This window comes from Coloeus monedula (assembly GCF_965178545.1).
Source record: "Coloeus monedula genome assembly, chromosome: 3".
Classification (NCBI taxonomy): Eukaryota; Metazoa; Chordata; class Aves; order Passeriformes; family Corvidae; genus Coloeus; species Coloeus monedula.
The window spans coordinates 48652792-48669374 of record NC_138783.1 but is presented as its reverse complement, the minus strand read 5'-3'; the positions used below and the strand labels follow the sequence as shown (position 1 = coordinate 48669374).

The window sequence follows — 16583 nt, the reverse complement described above, 5'->3', positions numbered from 1 at the left end:
TTCACTTTTCTGTCCCCACAGAGGCAATTTTGGACTATGATCCTGAATCTGGCTTCATTTGGATATCGTGAAGAGGGCTCCGAGGTAGCCATGGGTTCCAGGTGCAGGTGAAGGGCAGAGCAGGCACAGTAGCACAGAGAAGAGATAAGGAGTGATGCTCACCATCAGTTTATTGCCAGGTTTGTGCGGCGTTGCTTTGACAGTGGTCTACTACAGCTCATTTATCGCTATCTGCAAAGCACCAGACTCCTTCCAAAGCCAGGACTTCTTCCCTACCCACTGCAAAATATTCCAGGTGCTGAATCAGTGACTGGACCAAGTCCAGGCACCCTTCAGATCTGAAGCTGAGACAAGTATTCATGGTAAGCAGCTGCAGTGCAAGGAACCTGCCCAGGTCAGCAGCAGCAGGGAGAACGTATGGGGCTGTCTCTCGTGGGTTTTACAGGTTTCCAAAAAATGCACTTGGATTACGTAAGCTGAGATTTCTTTTTCTTAAGAATCTCTGAAAATTGAGGGGGAGGGAGAGATATTTCCATTTTACAGCAACAAACTATTATCACACACAGACTTCCTGCAACAAAATAGGGGAAATTCCAGTGGGGCAGTGGGATAAAGTTAGAAATGGCTTTATTTAAAAAACATTTCAGATGTGCTTGCCCTAGGGCAGTGTGCTTCACCTGAGACTCCCAGATCCCCAGCTCAGCCACAGGGATGCCCACAGCAAGTCCCCAGACTGACTTTTCTCTGCAGTCCATGACCCACCAAGCTGTAACTGAAGAAGAAGAATTTCCTTAAAACCAAAACAGTTTTGGTGACAAACTGCCCAGCCATCTTCACCTTTTCTTCAAAGTCATTCTTCCAGATTTGGGCAGAGGATTCAGTGTTTTTTTCTCACACTTCTGTGTGTGTTTCTAGTTTATTACTTCTATTCAAATTCCCCCTGAACTAACAATATTTTGCATCTTGAACTCATCATCATCCTTAAATTATTTTTCACCTTTTTTGTAATCCAGTTCTTCTGTACCATGAGCACCTGGGGCAGGACATTATCCTCATTAGGGATGCATTCAAATCCTTAAAGCTAAGTAATTTTGTGCCTTCTTTTTCATTAAAATATATGAGACATAAGTCTATTGTATGTACTTTCTGTTCTAAACATCATCAAGTTTTCTCGTGCATGTTTTTTGTTTTATTTCTGTTTCTTAAAAGTATAGAAGTACTCCTTCAAGCAAGGTCTGGGAGTTCAATACAGAAGTTATTTTAATGAGCAGCTTTTATTTTAATAAAAATCTGCCAAAATAAGCTTAAAAATCTTTCCAGTTTTCTCACTGCCTGAAGCTAATTATTGAATTAAGTATTGTCATCTGTATGCACTCAAGTGATTTTCTATGACACTTCAAGCTGTTCCCATCCAGAAACATGAAAACATTTTGAGGTAGGGACTGATTGACACAAACTAGATGTGCCTGGGGAGACTTAATAAAAGTCTGAACTTCACTTCTTATGCATCCCCACTGCACAAGAATTGCATCTTCATGCACGGGTAAGAAGCAACTTTCATATAACTTCTCTGTGAAATCTCAAATATGTTTTAGCTGAAATGAATAAAAAATTAAAGAAATGACTTATACAGATGTGTTCTTATGAAAAAGAGTAGCAGTTCAAGACTTCAAAACTCCCTAATTCAGGGAACCTTGGCAAGTCTTTGTCATCTGGTAGTAGGGTTTTTGGGTTATCTTTGCTCTCCCTTTTTAAAAAATTTTTAACCAGCATTTCTGTAAAAACTTTGATCATTAAATGTCATTTTCTCTCACTTTCTGATGCTCTGAACATCTCTATTCTCATCTCATATTGGGGAATATGGGGTAAAGAACTTACCTCCAGTGTCACTGCATCAGTCAGAGACAATACAAGACTGCTGAGTTAACCCAGCTCATAGTTAACCCGAACACTGGTATCTTTGCAGATTAAAAACAAATCACACAAGTGAGAAACCTGTTCTGTTGCCTCTGCTTTTGTGGTTTCCCTCTATAGACGTAACAAGTTCTCTCTGAACAAGAACTGAGGAAAGGGGCTTTAAAAGAGAGGCTTTAACGATTCACACCTAAACAGCAGTGAGCAGGCTGTGCCCAGCTGCCCCGAAGGTCTCTCATCCAAATACTGTCAAGCCTGGGACAGTTCAGTTCCAAAGGCCAAACAGTTGTCACTGCTGAACACTGACTAATTTCTGATGGGTCAGTCCACCATCATATGGTAGTAAATGCTCATCTCCTCATGCTTCAGATTTAAAAGCACCAAAAAACTGCTCTGTGCCTTCCCAGCTCCCAGGCAAACCAAGGCTGCTTAGCACATTCTCAACACCCCAAGAACTCGTCATCTCACAATTCATTCAAGCTGCAAATGTCCACGTTCACTTGGCAGCTAATGTGAAAAGCAGCAGCATCCCTCAAAAACTTGCAGCACAGGAATCATCCGTGCGTGAGTCTCACTCATTGCATTTTCCACTGACAGCCCAGAGCAGCCAGAACAATTCTCTGCACTGAAGCTGCATCTCATCTGCCCAGCTGCTGCTCACTGGCTGCTCAGAAGGGCTGTGGATGTCCAGCCAGAGACAACACTTGGCTCTCACAGGAAGGAGGCAGGGTAGGAAGTATTTGCCTGCTCCTACACCCAGACTGTTCCGCATACTGTTCATATGAACAGCCTGGAACAACTGTCATATAGACAACACTTCGTTTATGATGGGGTTTAGTTCCTTGAAGATGCAGTAACTGGAGCAGAGAGGTGGCAGATGGCTATGTCCCAAGTATGACGACAATGTCCTTAAGAAAAACTCATGAGGAAGTGCGTGCATCCCTTTGAAAGCTAGTTTTATTTTTTTTTATGAAATACAGTCAGATTGCTCTCTCAAAGAAAACGGAGTGCCAACTGGAAACTCAGCAGATTAGGAGAACGGAGAATATTTTCCTCTCTGAACTATTCCCTTGTACCCTCTTTCCTTAAACAGTTAAGAAACTGCCAGTTCAAATCCAAGTACCTCAGACTGCAAGTACAGACAGAGCTGGGGTAGCAGTAAGGCAACATTTCAGCAAGTGACCTCAAAACCTCTTTTCTATCATCAAATCTCATTTACATGTTCAATTAATATGTCATTATTAGGTTGTTTATTCTCAGGAATAATAAAGCTTTCCTGCTGGGAGAAAGCTGTAGACATATTGTGGCATTCAAGATGAAATACATTATACATATGCAAAGACACAAATAAATGTATATATCTGTGTCTGTCTGTGTAATGAGAAATATTGCTGTCCTGGTTTATGGGTAAATTCTATCTTTAATGAAAGTTGACTTGCTTAGAAATGAGAGGAGCAGCTAGACCCTCGGGACTGACAAGTTTAATACAGAGAGGTGATAAGGAAGTAACATTTCATTAACTCACTCTTTGAGAAAAAAATACCCTAAACACTACTGAAAAATGTAGAATTAAGTTAAATTAATGAGCGCAATTAAAGTGAAGTTTTAATGATGAGATCTCTGTTATACTTTTCAAAATCAGACATTAATTCCATCAAAATAATCAGCTACCAAACGCAAATCCTAACACATTTGCTTCAAGAAGTCTTTATAACCAAGGAAAACATATTAATATTTTACATGTTATAGACACATTATCTGTCAATGCTTGTTTTGAATTACAAGTTTCCTATAGAAAGAGCAGAGTCTATTTACATAAAATAAACAAACATTAAGCTGTCAGAGACTCTATGGCACCTATATCATCATTCAAAGACTTCCTATTTTACCTACTTTGCAGAACCCTTTTTCTTACAGTCAGGCTGCTTGTTTGACCCATCTGAGGCAAAGCACCACCGAAGGAGCAGCACTGCTTAATAAGGAATTTGCAGCCCATGCCACCACATGTCCTGTATCCTACTGATGAAGAAGGATCACTGGTCCAACCACGCTTTAAGCATCACACCTAGAGATCACACTTGAGGGAACACCCATCATTATTTTACTTTCTACCTAGCATGACTTAAAACTAACAAAGCCCCTAATGTTCTTGTACTACTTGCAGTCCATCACAGCAGTTCAGGGATTTAATTATCAATTACTTCAGAGTCAGTTTTATGAGGATTAGTATTATACATGGGCCAAACCACTCAGCTTATCAGTGCTGCTTAACCAGACTGCTGTATTATGAATGGTATGGCAAAGGGGAATAAAATCCTCATTATGAGGCACTGCTGCTGTCCTCGATACCACAGCGATTTCAGTCTAAAAGCCTCTGCGGTACCTCACACTTTGTCATGGGGTAGCAACTGGCTGGATCCTTCTGTTTCCATTACCTCAGGGCAGGACTGATATCACTAGGATTGGAAACTGGATTAAAAGCTCAGGATCAAGCTGCAAGAGATGCCGATTAGCAACCTTGAAGGCAGGCCTGGTATCTTTGAGAGAAATATACCCCTTACTCCCTAGCTTCTTTTGCTGCTGATACCCAAGCTCTCACACCCCACAACACCCGTGAGCAAGTCTTACTGGCTCTGCATTCAGGATGCTGACCATATGTTCATGCATGTCATTTGCTCATGTTTGCAAATACGACTTTATCAAAGCTGTGCTTAATCCTGTTTTTCAAACAGTGCAGCAAAAGCAATGATGAAGATCAAATATACTGCAAATAATAGTACAGCTAACAGCCAAATTAAGGGAAAGTGGTTGAAAATGGTGTTGAGTACTTTAACACAGATGGCTTAAAGGTGCCTGACCCTATTATGAGCCCCTCTAATTAACACCCCAACAGCTCTGGTATGCCAGGGGTTGCTGTCGCATCCATCTCCTCCATGGCAACCAGCAACCCATCTCTGGTCTGCATGTGTGCTCTGCTGTGGATACAGGTGCAGGAGACAGTTCTCTGATGCCTCTGCACTCCTGTACCAGTTTTATCCTTTCTCCTGTCACATCAGCCTCTTTCATGACCAATTCATTCTTCTTAAAAGGAAGTTTTAAAGACAAGAAGTCTGGTAAGCTGACCTATGAAGTTATACATTGCTGAGAGAAAGATTAGGTCATTTGAGGCATACAAGGAAAAAGGCTTTGGTCAAGGAAAAGGTGATTATAGACAATCTTGGATGGATAATTGGGAAATAAAATACCAAAAATAAATGAATGTAAAGAAACTAACATAAGATATCAGAAATACACGAAAGATAAGTAAGGGGAGGTACTGAACCAACAGAGAGCAATGAAAATCACTTTGCAACAGAGTAAGGTGTTGCAGAAAAATTAAACACATTCTTCATCTTGCAAGGAAAATGGAAGGTGAGATGCCAGAAGTGAAAACAATGTGTCCTGGGGCGGACAGTGAAAAACTAGAGACATTAGCAACCTCTCCAGAACAAGTCCTGTGTAATGTAAAATCCATAAAAACAGTCAGAGCCCAAAGATCAGATGAGACACACTTTGGGGCCCTGAAAGAGATGACAGATTATTGGACTACCATGAGTTATCTTTAGCACCCTTTTTGAAACAGCAAGGTAGGAGCAGACTAGAGAGAAAAATAACAGCTGTAGGAAGAAAATTATGGAGAGCTATGAATTAAATTTGACCTCCAAAAGCAGACAAGGTCCAAAAAATAATCAGTGATTTAAAAAATATATAATTTTGAAAAATTTAAAAAATAACAAGAAAACCCTGAGAAATATGAAAACTTTAAGAAATACAGCTTTAGTGAATAGAATCACAGTAACAGCTGGTGCAATTTACTTATGTACACTTCTCATGCACTAGCATTTTTAAAGGCAGCATTACAGACAAAAAACGGGACTGATAAGCTGATCCTGTTCAGATTTTAGAATGTCACATAACATAGGAAGACAGTAAATGAATACATACAAGACAAGGTCCTGTATGGATTAGAAGTGGCTAAGGAAAAGTCGTGTCTGCTAGCATCAGTGATGCAGGATAATGTAGGTAATGGATGGGTGATGGATGAATAAGAATGGAGGCAATGTTCATTTCTGAGGATCAGAAAAGACCGTTTATTGGGTAATAGGTCCTGTTTGCATTTTCTCTCGTATCTATCTCCCAAACTGGTTCCTGTTACACAAGGGCTTACCCTACTCATATCCTGAACTCACAGGCTCTTGCAGTTTTATTTAACTGGAAATCATGATCCAATTACTCTCTGTACCTGTATTCCCATGCTCAGTGCTGACTGAACTCAAGTCACAGGGCTGAAATGGTTATTTACTACCCAGGCTGCAATCCTGGGGTGTCTCAGAAGCCACATACAGCTTGGTCAGCTTCTACTAATGGCATCAGCACAGATAAACTCCAGATGCAGGGTCAGATAGCAAAGGATACTGGCAAGAGGCACTGTGTTACAGAGAAGCTTGATTTTCTGATAAACTCCAAATCCCGTCAACCTGTATTACTGACTGAGACTGTCCTCTCATGGTAAAGTCAGGATGCACTCATGCATTTCCATTCGAAATTTTTCTAAATTTCTCCTGCTTCTTAGTACAGATAAATGGATGCTGGGGAGAGACAGTAATAGTTTTCAAATACCTGCAAAGAGGAAAACACCCCACAACCACTCCAGATGAAAGAAGAAACAAATTGTAACAAAGGGCATTAGCCAAAAGGCTAGGGAACACTTTTAACCAGAAAAAAGGTAATGCATTGGAGCAGTCCTGCTTTCAGAGGCTCCAAGATCTCATACTGAAGGTTTTTATAAATAGTTTTTCATGAACAGGTTAAATAAACATACACCAGAAGGAATCCCATCCTGGGGCAAGAGGAGGCATCATATGACCTTAAGTCATTCATTAACTTTAGCTCTTATGACTATTTTTAAAAATCTCTGCAGACTTCTAGTCTGTTAAATAGCTGCTACATTTCACTCTGGCAATGACTGATTTTCAGTTTTCTCTGAACTTGCTGGTTTAAATGTGCATTGTTAAAACCTCCATGCTTTTCCAGGCTACCAAGGAGTGTCCTGTAGAAGTAATTATTGTCTCTTTCTTGTGGCACCATACACTTCTCCTTCCAGCTCTTCTTGTGCTTTTCCATCCCCTGTAATTCTGCCCAGGGTCATGCTGAGCTGGGCAATAGCTGGAAGAAAGAGGTATTAGAAGTGTTGTCTCCAAAGAGGTGTATACCAGGCCTTTAGAGAATCAAGATCTCTGTTGGCACATTTGAGCACTGCCCAGGTTTTCAGAGCACAACATGGTGGGGAATGTCAAATCCAGACTGAAGGGCAGGGTCTTCGTGATGGAAGAAAATGTCCCATTATCTTCCCAGAACAAAACCAAAGAATTTTCAGGCATTTACAAGGCGGAGGAAGATAAAAAGGTGAAAAATGAGAATTATTATTGAAAACTATTCTTTCTTTGGCAATGACCTGCCAAACAACCTTTGCACAAGTCCCAGACTCCCTAGTCAGCCTTGCTGAAGCATAAAAAGGCACACCTCAAAGAGTGCTGTTGGAGCTTTGTGGTATCAGGTCAAAATGTTGCTCATTTTGTGATTTTTCTGTCTCAAAAAAAAGGTATCTTATTGGTGACTACAGTAAAGGGAAAGGAAAGAAAGTTCATACTTTACCTGAAGCATCAGGATGGTAGAGGCTGGGAGCACTTGTTATTTCTCCTTGCTGATGGAGACAACTACCTGAGGCCCTTTGACTCGCAATGAGAATCCTGCTCTTGGCAGACGGTAACCTGGACACTGCACCCAGTCCTAACTGTGGCTTCAGTATCATGGCAGATCGATAAAAGCTTGGTGGGACCTCATAGTGAGTGTATGGTGGAGGGCAAAACTCATCTTTCGCAGGCCTGTCCGCAACCTACAGAAAAATCATCAACACAGACATTACGCAATAAATCAATAAACCCAGACAATAATGGAGCTCCAAATTATGTATAAAGGGTAAATTTCCCTCCTTGTGAATATGGTCTTCAGAGCACTGCAAATGTTCAGAAAGTTATGGTCTTACTGTATGAATCGCTCTTCAAGAACATGTATATGACACTCTCAATATGCAACTATACCCAAATAAAAAACTGATGCCTTCCCCATCAGAAAACAGACAAAAAGAAGACCTTCAATTAGTGAAAATGAAGGAACTGTTAAGTCACGAAAGGTTTTATTATTTACAGAGGTAGATACACCAAGAGAGTGTGTAAGTGGAATTTTTAATACAAGTTATTTAAAATATTCTTACCAGGACACAATTCTGGGAGAAGGTAGTTTTAACTTAGATAGCTAAAAATAAAGCTGGAGGTGTTTTAAGTACATTTTATCAGAGAAGTTGTACTGCCAAATAATTTCTGTGAGAAAAAAAACAACCCCAAGTATGTTCTCACTGCAAAATGTTCACTGCAATCTGTGCCCCTCTAGTTCCTGGAAAGAGACCTGGTTGTGGAGGTGAGCACACTTCTCTAACTTATGTTTTCAGAGGCCTGCTGAGTATTCCAAATCAGAGCTATAAAATCCATCTGGCCACGTGAATTGGAGAAAAAACCTATCAGATTTGCAAATGTAAAACATTTACTATTTGTCACAAATAGATGCTGCTTTGTGAAAATCAGTGACAAATCTCTCAGTATTTTAACGGGTGTTTACTGTAAGGACAGCAGAATAAGTCCCAAGCTGGAAGTGTTTCCAGCAAACTGGCTCACAGCACTGAACTTGCAGCTGAGGAATGACCTGGTTCCGTGATTCAGCCCTTGCATCTTTGTACGCTCAAGCTGGGCTCTGACTCCCACTTTTCTGTACTGCTTCATGACTCAGGACAAGAGTGCAGAGTTTTCATCTCTCACATTTGCAAAGAACTGTTTGCTCTTCTGAGTAGAGTCCAACTTCTTCACCATTTTCTTATAAAATGCAGTATCATCACAATGTAGAAAGGACCTATGAATATTTTTTCAGTCACCCCATTTAGGCCATGGGAAAAGGAAAAAAAGCATAGGAAATAGAAAATCTGAACTAAATTTGTTTAAAAATTAATCAAAAAGTGCCACAGGCTACCTAGGAAGAAATGTAACTGCCAATTAATTAACTCTGCTGTAAGTTATGATGCATATAATATGCCAAATCAATTTCTATTTAGCAATTATAAGCATTAGAATATGCACTTCAACATTGGCTATAAAAGCTTTGATCCTAGCTCCTTCAAGAGCTTTAATCCTAATTTAGCAAATCTTTAATATGCTAAGAGACAAGATTGGCCTTAAACTATGAAATATAGAATCTTTGAGGCCTTTGCACAGGAACTAGTGCAACAAACACAGAGCTTTATAATTTTGCCCTATATTTTTTCCTCTGCAGTCCTATTTCCTGCCATTATATCTTTATGTTTCCTTTTTTATTATACTCCTATGACCTATTTTTTACAAGTTAGGATACAGTTTTTTTCTGTATATGTGACTCTACGCTTGGACTGCAGACGTCCGGCTTCTTACTTTCAACTGCTAGACCTGAGATTGTTTTTTCGGATAAGCCTCAGTTATCTTCTCTTTCCCTGATAAATTTATTTCTGTCAGATTACACTATGCATACTCTTATTTTGTATTTAAATGAAACACCAATGCCACATATTTCAGTACAAGGAAAAGAGAAAATCTTTAAATGTAGAAAATATGCATTTTTTATAAACTGGCTTTGTTTATTCAGATCTTGTTTCACCCTATCTTTTTTTCTTTATTGACAGTATGCTAGGACTAACAGAGAAGGGCAACAAACATGGACACAAAAGCAATCAATCACAAGCATAAAACATCTTCTCAAGCTGAGAGAAGTGAGAAGGACTTAGAATAGAATCTTTTAGATTTGAAAAGACCCTTAAGAAAATCAAGTCCAACTGAATTTATCCAAATATCTCTCAAGAATTAGACACTATTTTTTGAAGATCCCAGCTTTAGGGGACATAAACTTGCTATGAAGATATACTATTTTTTCCTTTCTATTTCCTTGTGAATTCATGAAGTGTGAAATTCAACTGGTCTCAATAGAATTGTATAAAATTATTGCCATTTTAAAGCTCTTCAGAAAGACATGGATTAATATGATCCCTGTTAGTACCCTGTACTAGATTTTTGTATGGACTATTAGGGAAATGATCTGTTGCAGCCTGTCCACTAAGAAGGTCAGCCCAGAGTTTTTTTCTGTGGGGCTGTCTGCTCATTCCCCACACACCCATTAATGAATTTGTTAGAATGAGCTAGAAAGTCTGCAACAAATACCTTGAGCTTACAGGAATTTCCACAGGCTGGGTATTCCCATGCAGAGCTGGCAGCATGGCCAGCAGGTACAGATGCCCAACACTTTCCTTCATGTTACTTTGTTTATAACATCATCAAACATCAATGCCTCGAGGAAGAATTTGCCTGTCAAGTGTCTACTTCAGGCAACTCTTTGGGAAAGAGTTGGAAACATCAGTTCAGGCAATTCAAGTAACAGGATTTGGGGGGGAATTTTTGGTTTGACTATATATAAAACAATTCCCCTACTCCTTTTAACCTCAGCAGGCTTTTTGTTTCAACAGACTTTAGTCCATCCTCTCTGAAGCACAAAGATGTCTGAGCTCGGGGACAGACCCAAAGAGGTGGTTGAATGGGGCAGGCAGAGTCTTGGTGGGGCAGGCAGAAGAGCTGGTTATCAGCAGACCTCCTTACAGAGCCTCACCAGATCAGGGCTCTTGGCAACAGCCATAAAATAGTGAAAAAGTGGCCAGTGACCACTCTCTGACAGGACACAGACTGTACCTGTACAAGTCAACTCTCACTCTGCAGACCGGGTTGATCCACGCTGGTCCTTGGGAGCAGCTTCTGGGTGAGCACGCTCTGGCAGAGCTCGACCCTGAGCTGGGGAGTGTGCTCCCAGTCCAGCAGTACCGACAGCCTTACCTGAGCCATGTCATTCCACTGTTCAGTTCTCTAGGACAGCTACAGTCTTTGGGTTCCACAATTTGCCCTTTAAGTTCCCACTGAGGCAACTGGGAGCACAAAGTGCCCACAAACACCCACTGGTGCTGACTAGAAGAGGGTGAGGTCCACAATGAGATGGGGAGCCCACGTTGTGATGAAGGATGTGGACAGCAGTGACCTTCACTGGACAAGGACTGGTTTTCTTAAGCATTTTGAATTTCACCTTGAGAGGTTTTCTTTTTTTTCTTTTTTTTGGTGAAGATGGGCATGAAAGATCTGTCTACACACTCTGCCAATGTTCTAAAGAAAAGCACTGGGGGAGCTGCCAATTCCACAGGCACGGCTGCCCATTCAGCCTTAGCTCAATTCCACTATGGACCCAGCCCCTCAGCACAGCAGAACTGCCTTCGTGCTGGAGTTGGGATTTTTGTCTGAGCTGCCCTAAGTGGCCTTTTGCACAGGCAGTTCAAGGAGCCCGGCAGGCTTCTCACTGCCCAGAGGCAGCCCTGGAGTCTTTCTCATCGAGTTCTCCAGGCCTTTTCTTGGAGTCTCCCGTCTGAGACAGCACCTTCCTATTTCTTCTAACTCCTGGCACCCAGAGGGATATTTAATTGTTCCTACCACTTGGCTGAACGATGCTTAGAGATGACAGGTTAGACTCCTAACAGCTATTAACACTATCACAGCTATATAAGGAGCTACAAAATGCTAATCAAAGCTGTCCAAAGACCATACTGGATGTGTGAAATGGGTCAGTCTGGGACTTTTTTCATCATACCAGCGTGTCCTTGTCTCCAAAACCTCTGAGTCTTCAACACTCTCCCTTCAGCACACTGATTTTGATCTATCTCAATGCATCCTAATTGATTTCTTTCAGATTACACACCACTCATCTGCTATGAACCCATACTGTGCACAGCTGCTGTTCTAAGCATCTGTTCACCTCCATGGATTGATCCTTTTCCTTTTTCTTGATCCATAAGCAGACAAATCAGGCCCCTTTTTATTCCTCCAGCTGGCAGGACAGCCAGGTTATTTCTTTTAGGGTGGCAGTCCAAGAAAGAAAATTCCACTTTCTGCTATCAGCTCCTGACTCCTGGGCTAATGCAAACTCACAATGCAAACTGCAGTTTGACTTTTTCTTCTCAGCCTCTTCTCCAGTCAATCCAGCTTCTCTGAAGAAGCAGCTTGCTTGCATTCAGGTTTTGCCTCACTGAAATACCCATCAAAAGTCATATTTCTTGGAGGAACAGGGGAAGATGCTTTGGATCCTCTCCAGCCCATAGGTGTCCTACTTCTAACCCTAGTCTAGAGAAAACCATGCTGCAGACTTGCCACAACCTGAGTCCTTCTCGTGCTAAAAACAATCCTCAGCAGAGCACAGAAATCTGTCCTTTGTTCACAGATGTGTCTGCTGATCCTGCCTGATTATCTGAACCCCAACTGTCATAGACACCTGTGGTCTTCAGAGGGTCATGCCACCCTTTAAACAGCCAAACAGCCAGCACACAGTCTGGGTCATTTTGGCTTTCATTTCCATTGCATGCATTAAACAGTAATGTCCTAGTAGTTTCCCCTCACAAGGCAATTGTGAAAATATACTAATGATGGCTGGCATAGACAAACTTTCAAAGACTTTAGTAATTCATTCTCTGGACATAAAATATAAGAGACAGAGCTGGAAACTGGAGTTAGAAGGAAAAGAACAGCAGGCACTGTTCTTTCTGTGTTTGTGATGAGAAATAACTATAATCCTTGTTCACTTCAGTAGGTGTTTGGTTAATATGCCCTAAGGGTCAATCTACACTGACACACAGTATCTTAATTTGGGTATTTGCCAGATTTTGACTGCCAACACTGTCACTAAATTTGTTGTTCTAATGCTGTTCCTTGGATCAATACTGTATGTAGAATGAGGAAGGCAATAAAATAATACTACAAGACAGAGAGCAAAAAAAGAAATCCTTTTTTTTAAAGACTCATTCAAATAAAACCATTTGTGTTATCTTCAGTGTTTATATGAAAAGCTTGGTTGTTGAACTACCACAGGTCCCAAGCAGTGGATGCAAGAGCACATGACAGATACAAATGTAGCTTGCTCTTCCCTGTCCTTTCTCCACCTACCAAGCAAGCTCATGTTCCTCCACTGTGCTGACCTACCAGCAGGGATTTCAGGAAACCAAGGCTCCTGCCCAGCTTAGCAAGGCAGAAATATGATATATTCAGAGCCAGAGGCGTCCAGAGGGATTTCCATCACATTTTGGCTGCTCAGGATGGCTTTCCAGGGGAAAGAAGAAATCTTATTTGAGGTTCAAGTCAGTGTAAGAAACAGCATTAAAATTAGTCAAAAGTAAATCTTCTTTTGTGTGATATGTATAATCCAAAAAGAACTCTGATAGTCCCTGGGTTTCAATGCAGCTAAACAGAATGGAATTAGTTTAGATCTCTAGTGCTCTGTTTACAAAAACCTGCCAGCTTTCCCATTAGGAAGGAAAAGTCCATGTGGGCAAATTACAATCATTTACCAAGGCTATTCTTTGGGAAGCAAAAAAAAAAAAAATTCATTTATTCAATTCAGTATGTCTTTTTCTTTCTAAACATTCCTATTTGTAATACTAGCAGGTGACCAATTTTCTGGAAAATACTGGAAGAACACAGTGACAACGTCCAGTCACAGCTAAGATATCACAACAGGGTCAATGCCAGAAACAGTTGGGTAAGTTTATTTCTAATGATCAGACACTGTTCTAGGATTTATTTCTTATTTGAGGTTTGAGAACTAACTTCTGGCAGCAACAAATAAGCAAATGATCACCACCTGGCACACAAAAGCAGCTGTCTAAGCTGCAGAAACTTACCTCCTGCAGAAACTTCTCGCTCATCGGACTGAAGTGATGACCTGGGGGCCTAATTCCTGACACTACTAGTCCAGAACCAAAGAGCCTTGGCTTCTGGAGGTCGGGTTTAAATTTGTCATATAGGATGCTGGTGGGCTTCGCCTCCCCTCCGTTGGACGCCTTCTGTTCCGCAGAGATGGGGACGCCGCACGCGGGGCCGTCGAAGGGCAGCCCTGCCGGCGCGAACAAAGGGTCGAGCTGCTCTAGCGAGCGAGGGTTTCTCCTAATGTATGTGATGATTTTAGGTCTCACAGGTTTGGGCCGGGGTATGGCAGGTTTCATCTCAATGCCTTCTTCCAGCTTTTCACTGCCGTCACTGTCCACACTGGCCTTATCTGTGAGGGAGCCCTTGGGGTGGACCAGGATAGGTTTTGGGATGGCGCTGCTGCAAGCAGTCTTGATAGGCACTTTAGGGGATATGTTTAACAACTGTGTGCTGTCAGTGGGAGGTAGGACTGAGGCGGGTGACAGTTTGTCATCATGAAGTGCATAAAGGTCCTTTGAATTACTGTTTGATAGTGTGGGCTGACCATTAACATCCAGCGTTGCCACCGGGCGCATAGGAGTTGGGACACATAAAAAGACATCAGCCTTTGCTGGAATGTTACAGATCTCTGGTGCTTCCTCTGGAGGGTGTTTCTGTACATTAGCTGTTTCTTTATTTGAAACTGAAACACTTGAGGTTTCCACATCACTGTTGGGACTGTCAGGTTGTTGGTTTGACATTGTCTCTGCACTGCGCGCTCTGTGATGATCTGAGGGATCAGAAGCAGGCACAACAGCAGCCTCAGTGCTTTCTTTGACTAGCATCAGTTTATTCTCATTAACTTTCAAGGGTTTGCTGTCAGGTGGATTAATATTAGGTATAGGAGATATTTGTTCACCAACTGTTTCAGCGCAACCTGTGTCAACTTCATGCAAATTTTTGTTTTTCCTAGGTGTCACTTTGATGCTGGATTTACCACTGCAGGCGAGTGGAAATATTGTTTCCATTTCTTCATCAGTAAAATATTCCTCACCAGCCTGGCTGGTTGCCCTGTTGTCACTGTCATTGCTTCCTCTCCCTTCCCCGCTGATGGTGATGTTATCACTCTGCAATTTATCATCAGGATGAGTTACCACCTGGCTTGGCAATGGGTCCTCTACTTTATTACAGGTGTCTTGAAAATGAGATACTTGAAATTTTGACGTGTCAGACCCAGAGCTTTTCTGTTCCTGCACTGCTGCATTTTCAGCTCTTGGACACCCCAGGAACTCTACCAGCATAATTCTCTCTATTTTTTGTGGACACGTATTTTTATATTGTAGAGATGGTGCAGTCCTAAGTTCCAGTTTTTTACTTTTATCACCCTGACCTAATTGTGCTTCTGATTTACTAGCAATCTCATTGAGTTTAACAGCTGAATTTTGAGAATGAGAAGTTTGGAGTGTGCTTTCAATGCTAACATTTGGTACATTTTCTGGTTTACTTGTTTTCTTGTTTCCTGAGGTAGATGGTTTGGAATAAAATACAGTATTTTCCTCTGAGGTATTGTCGAGTGGACGAAACACCATCCCAAGAAAATGTTCTGTGGATGTTTTTTGTGATTTCTCTGTACTTCCTACCAAGTGGTGAGACCTGTCGATGGAGTCCAATGATGCAGAGAGCAGACGTTTACACGACACACGGCCAACGCAGTCTTTTGCAAATGTTTCAGGCTGAGGAGAGAACTTACTTGGTCTTCCCAAAGAAAGCCTTTTTATTCTCTCCACCTCCACAGTCCTGGACATCTTTCCCTTAGAAAAGTTCTGGGTGAAGTCAACATCACCTTTGGAGACAACCTCTAGGTTGGCGTCATTTGTGCTACTTTTTAAATTGGACAGGCTTTGTCCTCGGCTAATCCTCATGTGCCTTGATACATCCTTAGCTTCGCTGGTCCTACAATCTTTTCCCATTTCCCTGCTTGTGGTGGAGGGCAGCTTACTTTCCTGTACACTGGTGTGACAGGTCCGAGAGTCTTTGAAGGTTGGAAGTTTATTCTGCTCTGTAGGCAGATGAGTAACTTTCTCTGTTCCCCCAGAGTATATATTCCCACTCTCATCTGTCAAATCGTGCTTCTTAACATCCCCGTCAGTGGTTCTAACTTTTGTTACAATTTGGTTGGCATTGGTATCCCCAACATTCACTATGCTTTCATTATTGTTTCTTATTTCACTGCGGTTGTCCTGAAGCTGGGAATAACATGACTTGTTTGGAATTAGTGGAGCACTCATTTTGAAGCTTCAGGTGACTGCTTTTTTTTTTGGCAGTTCTAATTAATGAGAAGGTGTTTTTCCCTATCAGGTTAGCTTTTATGCATGCTTCAGTTATATATTTAAATTAGAACTGATCAATAGAAAATTCATCATCAGAAGGCTTGAAGTCTCTTCTCAGAGTCACATTTTTCTGCTGCTCAGTTGTTTTTCTGCAGCTTCTGGACCTAGGAAGTCTTTATGATGTGCTGTAGAGAGGTTCAACAAAAGCAAAATAGTTCTGCCAAGATCCCTCTGAATGCGAGCCAGTTAATCCAGCCAACCTATGGGGAAAAAAAACGCAAACACAAATAAAACAAAAAACAGAAAGAGACAACATTACACTCATGTCAGGAATCATGCTAACTAAATCAAAGTCAAAATCAACAGCACTCCCAGGTATAACCCCAGGACAGAGTGTTTTCAAACACTTTAAATGCTGTTTCAATCACAGCTTTGCTCCCAGCAAAGATTCTTAGTGTAG

The 16583-nt window shown here is 41.4% G+C and overlaps 1 protein-coding gene across 1 annotated transcript in view; it reads right to left on the bottom strand.

The window, feature by feature from the left end:
• The window catches only part of MTUS2 (microtubule associated scaffold protein 2), a gene marked incomplete at both ends in the record, with an annotated part of 164408 nt that extends 148327 nt beyond the window's left edge, over positions 1 to 16081 (bottom strand). Inside the window, 2 exons of the mRNA XM_082279097.1 lie at positions 7609 to 7849; positions 13790 to 16081. Of these exons, the coding sequence (XP_082135223.1) occupies positions 7609 to 7849; positions 13790 to 16081 (2533 nt within the window). The remainder of the gene's footprint in view (positions 1 to 7608; positions 7850 to 13789) is intronic.
• Between the last annotated feature and the right edge of the window lie 502 nt (positions 16082 to 16583).